General features: G+C 38.5%; 1 protein-coding gene across 1 annotated transcript; it reads left to right on the top strand.

The window, feature by feature from the left end:
- The first annotated feature begins 537 nt into the window (after positions 1-537).
- Positions 538-2,297, top strand: LOC102772189 (hemK methyltransferase family member 2). Its single transcript, XM_015561664.1, has 2 exons — positions 538-578; positions 1,601-2,297. The coding sequence occupies exons 1-2, from the start codon at positions 538-540 to the stop codon at positions 2,241-2,243; spliced, it is 684 nt and encodes a 227-aa protein (XP_015417150.1). The 3' UTR covers positions 2,244-2,297.
- The last annotated feature ends 3,376 nt before the right edge of the window (positions 2,298-5,673 follow it).

The following is a 5,673-nucleotide window of genomic DNA, read 5'->3' as shown; positions in this document are numbered from 1 at the left end:
AAACCCTAACTTAACTCTGGTGCCGTGTCACAGATAGAAACTTTTTGATATTTGCAACCATAGTAAAACAAAGATGTATATTTTTGATATTTATTTTATATATTTAAATGCCATTTAACAGAAAAATCAACCAAAAAAATGAGTTCACGTGTCACCTCTGACACGCGTGTCATAGGTTCGCCATCACTGGCCTAGGGAGTGTATTACTGTAAAGCAACTGAGACTGTGGAGACTCCATGATGTCAGTGATGACGGCATGAGCTTTGGAAGGAGGCATGAGTGAGGATGCAACCCTGTGAGTTGCTAGCTGTGTGACTTTGGGCATGATATATACATGCACTGCACCTCAGTTTTCTCCTCTGTAAAGTGGGGATAATGCCTTCTTCAGGCTTATAAGAGCGATTAAATTAAATAATGTGTAAGTTAACTGTTCACTATGTAACCATTTCCTTTCTTTCTCAACCCCCTTAAGATGAATTGTGTCATAGTAACTTGGATTCTTGGGAAATAATAGAAGACAAAAATTACATGCTCAAAATGTTTATTGTAGACTTATTTATCATTGAAGATAGTCAACAGTGAAGACAATAAAACAATCTGGAGGACCTCTCACTTTCCCAGGCCCCTTCCAGATTCCATGGAGGGACCCTAATAAAGTGGTCGCATTGTCCTATTTGCAAAAGTATGATAATTTGTATTCTTTTTTTTAAACATCCCTCAAAACTGTATCAATTTCATGTTTCACAAAACCTTATTCTCTTCCTATTTATAATAGAAAACCCAGTAAAACCTGATTTTTATTTTTTAAAATGTTTTTATAGATCTTAGAGGAAGGGGAAGGGGAGAGAGAGAGAGAGAGAGAGAGAGAAACCTTGATCGGTTGCCTTCTGTACACACCCCCACTGGGGATCGAACCCACAACCTGGGTATAGGCCCTGACCAGGAATCAAACCCAAGACTTTTTGGTGCACAGGACAACACTCAACCAACTGACCCACACTGGCTAGGGCAGCCTAAGATTTTTTAGGCTATCAACCTATGTAAGAAAATGAGATATACAATGCTGAAAAATAATACTTTGGAGGACAATGCAACAGTGTTATAAATGTTTATAGTTAGCTAAACTTAAAAGCATGTAAAAATGCATGTACATTTTAATTACAGCTATGTAAAATATAAACATATAAATATAAACACACATGTTATATATCTGACATATATATAAATATATATCTATACCTCACATATTTGAGCAAAGACTGAAAGTAAATGCACTAAAACAGGCATTAGGATGGTGAAATAATATATTTACTATCCTGTTCTTAAGTTTCCTTTAATGTATTATATATTCTTTTACAATTTTTTAAAGGTACTTAAGTGCCAATCTATAGCTGAAGCTTAAACCCTAGCCTAGATACTATTCTTCTCACTACCTAACTAATTTGTTTTTGCATTCATTCAATTACCTAGTAAATAATCAATGCCAGTCAGTGTGTCAAATGCAGGGGATGAAACATGAGATTAATCATAGCCCCTACCCTAAAGGGCTTACAACCTAGTTTGGAAACATTAATATAACAAATAATTAAAATTTCTATAGTGCAGGAGTGTACCCATGCTATCAAGGAACTCAAGTGCACGCGTCTGCAGGGGACACCTTCCTGCTCCTGGACGCTCTGGAGGCAGCGGCGGCTGAGCTCATGCGAGTGGAGCTATGCCCGGAAGTAGGATCGGGGTCTGGAGTGGTATCCACACTCTTCGCCTCCATGATAGGCCCCCAGGGCCTGTACATGTGCACTGACATCAACCCCAAAGCAGCAGCTTGCACCCTGGAGACAGCACGCTGTAACAGAGTCCACGTGCATCCCGTAATTACCGATTTGGTCAAAGGCTTGCTACCAAGACTGAAGGAGAAGCTTGATCTTCTGGTGTTTAATCCCCCATATGTAGTGACTCCGCCTGAAGAGGTAGGAAGTCATGGAACAGAAGCAGCTTGGGCTGGTGGTAGAAATGGTCGCGAAGACATGGACAGATTCTTTCCACTGGTTCCAGATCTCCTTTCGCCAAGAGGGCTGTTCTATTTAGTCACCATTAAGGAGAACAATCCAGAAGACATTTTGGAAACAATGAAGGTGAGAGGTCTGCAGGGGACCACCGCACTTTCCAGGCGAGCGGGCCAAGAAATCCTTTCAGTCCTGAGGTTCACCAAGTCCTCACACAGTGTCTGCTCCACGTTATATTGAATAATATGTACTACATTGAATATACATATGGATATACTTGTGTGTGTGTGTGTGTGTGTGTATGTTTCACCATATTTTGAAACTGAAGTCATTTTTTGGTTAACAAGTAAAACTGTCAGAAATCTGTCAAATAGAGAAAGGTGAGAGGGATGGGCATTATCTTTCACCAATGAATCAAGCCTACAGACATACTTGTGGAAGTGCAAGGAAATATGTACATTATGTATAATTTGCATTTACATATAAAAGATAGTTATATTATATATGAAAGGACATTCATGTCAGCATTGCCTAAAATAGCAAAGCAAGAAGTCAACCAATGTGCCATCATCAAAGGGGTTGATAAAGTAAGTTACAGTATGCCCAGGACACTGAATGTGAGTGACATCCAGCCATCCAACGACTCAGAGCTGTATGGCCTGAACCAGAAGGGGTTCATGATGTACTATTCAATGGGAAAAAAGCACGGTACAGAACGGTATTGTCCTGCATGTATATTTCTTAAAGACCCACAGAGAGGGTAGATTTGTTGTACATATGAGAGTCTCAGAAGACATCAGGTGGGATGGAGGAACTTTTGCTTTTTTGTAGTAGCATTTGTACAAGGATAATGTATTACTTATATAATTTTTTTTAACTTTTTAATGAAAAAATTTTAAAATTAAAAAAAAGTGTTTAAGTCTGCCTGAAGAATTTACAGAAGGAAAATAACCCTAAAACTGAGGTTTGAACTATAAGTAAGAGTTTTTCAGGGCAACAAGACTGGCTAGGAATTCCAAGCAGAAGGATAGCATGGCAAAGGCATGGAATTGTTAGAGCGCGCTCAGCATGTTGGGGATTTGGAAGTAGACCCATATAGCTGAAGCATAGATTGCTTTTAGAGAGTGTCAGGAAATGAGTAAAGATCATTAAGTAGGTATTGGGTAATAAAGAGCTGTTTAAAGTTGTGCTAAGATGTTTAGATTTTAACCTCTTAACAATGTGGACATTAAAGGTTTTTCTCCTTGGTTTGCATATTAAAGAAGTTCTCTGGCAGCAGTGTAGATAATAGAAGGGAGGCAAAGGAAAAAGTAGGAAGACCAGTGAGAAGTTATTTTTAGTCTCTGAAAAGGATGGTCAGGACAGCAGCACTGGGGGCTGAAAAGAAATGGATTTCAGGAATATGAAATCACAGCAGTAGGACTTGGTGACCTATTAGGTTTGAATTGAGAGAGAGATATGTAGAATGAAGTTTCTGAATTATGGACCCCAGTGAATGGGAGTCTCATTTACTAAGAAATACATAAGGAGTATTTCAAGAGGGGGTGATGATGATAGTAGTTAAACAATGGTTCTTTTATATCGGCAGTGCCTATAAAAACACCCAGCTGGAAATTTGTTATATGAAAGTTTGAACTCAGGGGAAAAATGGAAAACACAGCTATCAATGATGATTGTGGAGCTTGGCCACCACACAACCCAAGGGACATACTGAAGAATATTGAATAGTGTGCTTGAATAATAATTACCGCAGTTTTCCGGACAATGACAGGAAAACGTCTTCAGGAAGGGAAACCCTATTCTAATTCAGGGGAAGTTGCCTTTGGGCCACCTCACTGGTGGGCTGAGGGCAGATAGAGATTATAGTTGAAACCATAAACTTATCTAACAGGAGACCAGAGCATGCAGTGTGACTAGAAAAAAATGAGCTAGGGAAGAGCCATGTGGTATACAAGCATCTAGGAAAAAAACAGAAGAGAAGCTAGGGAATTTTAAAATTATCTATGACACTTGGGAAAGAGACCAAAAAGAGACAGGTGGAAGACTGGTTTACAGTGGTGGCACAAGAGAAGGTGTGATCAGTAACGACATATCCAATGGATTATGGAGAAGTCTGCTAAGGGAAGCACTGAAAAAAGGGCATGTGGCATAACTTCCCAAAAGGTCATTGATGCGACCATACATTATACCAGTATTTTAGGAAGGCAATCTACTTTCAATGAGTAGAACATACACCCCTTTTAAACAAGAATCCCACAGCTTCCTATCCACAAAAAGCCAAAGTTAACAGAGATATGTGTATGTGGATATTTATTATAATATTGTTTGTAATAGAAAGTAAACACAACAGCCCTGGCTGGGTAGTTCAGTTGGCTAAAGTCTTGTTCCAATACGCCAAGGTTGTGAGTTTGATCCCTGATCAGGGCACATACAAGAATCAACCAATAACTACATAAATAAGTGGAGCAACAACTCTCTCTCTCTCTCTCTCTCTCTCTCAAAAAAAATAAAAATAAATACAACAAAGAAAGCCTGCAAACATGACAATTTTGTATGGTTCAACCTAATCAAAAGAACCTGAATGCTCTTCAACAGGAATAGTTGAATGAACAATGGTATATCTTTATTGTGGAATTCTATACCGCTGTTAAAAATACAGTCAAGCCCTAGCTGGTCTGACCCAGTGGATAGAGCGTCAGCCTGAAGACTGAAGGGTCCCAGGTTTGATTCCAGTCAAGGGCACATGCCCAGGTTGCGTGCAGGAGGCACCTGATCAATGATTCTCTCTCATCATTGGTGTTTCTATCTCTCTCTCCCTCTCTGAAATCAATAAAAATATATTTTAAAAAATACGGTCAAACCTCGATTCTCAAATGTGTTCCATCCTGAGCAATTCACTTCTCAACCTGACATCCCTTCCATGCTGATGCCTGTATTATCAGTCACACGCCTCTCAGGTGACAAACAAAGGAGAGAATGCATGAGTATGAGTCAGTTTACCACTAAACCTCACAAAATGCACATCTCAGGAAATTGTGTTGTGAATATTTTCTTTTCTTTTCTTTTCTTTTCTTTTGCTTTTGTTGCTTCTCATTATTAAATTTTCATTTTTAACTGTACATTCTTTTTGTTAAATTTTCATTTAATGTCATGTACTTTTTGTTTTTAAAGTGTTTATTTATAGATTAAATAGTACATTAGACATGTACCATATATAAGAAAGGTTAAGCTGAGACCGGTTTGGCTCAGTGGATAGAGCGTCAGCCTGCGGACTGGAAGGTCCCAGGTTCGATTCCGGTCAAGGGCATGTACCTTGGTTGCAGGCACATCCCCAGTAGGAGATGTGCAGGAGGCAGCTGATAGATGTTTCTCTCTCATCGATGTTTCTAACTCTCTATCTCTCTCCCTTGCTCTCTGTAAAAAATCAATAAAATATATTAAAAAAAAAAGAAAGGTTAAAACAGAATTATTTGGGGGTTTGGAATGGATTAATTAAATTTACATTATTTCTAATGGGAAAAAATGATTTGGTTTTCAAACAGCCTTCCAGATCGAATTAAGTTTGAGAACTGAAATTCCACTGTAATTATATAGACTTATATGTATTGATTTGGAAGTATAGACTTGATATGTTGTTATTGAAGAGCAAGTTAGAGAATAACATGTATGG

This window comes from Myotis davidii, unplaced genomic scaffold, assembly GCF_000327345.1.
Source record: "Myotis davidii unplaced genomic scaffold, ASM32734v1 scaffold1017, whole genome shotgun sequence".
NCBI lineage: Eukaryota > Metazoa > Chordata > Mammalia > Chiroptera > Vespertilionidae > Myotis > Myotis davidii.
Note: the sequence above shows the minus strand (reverse complement) of the source record. Positions and strands in the feature narration are given on the sequence as shown.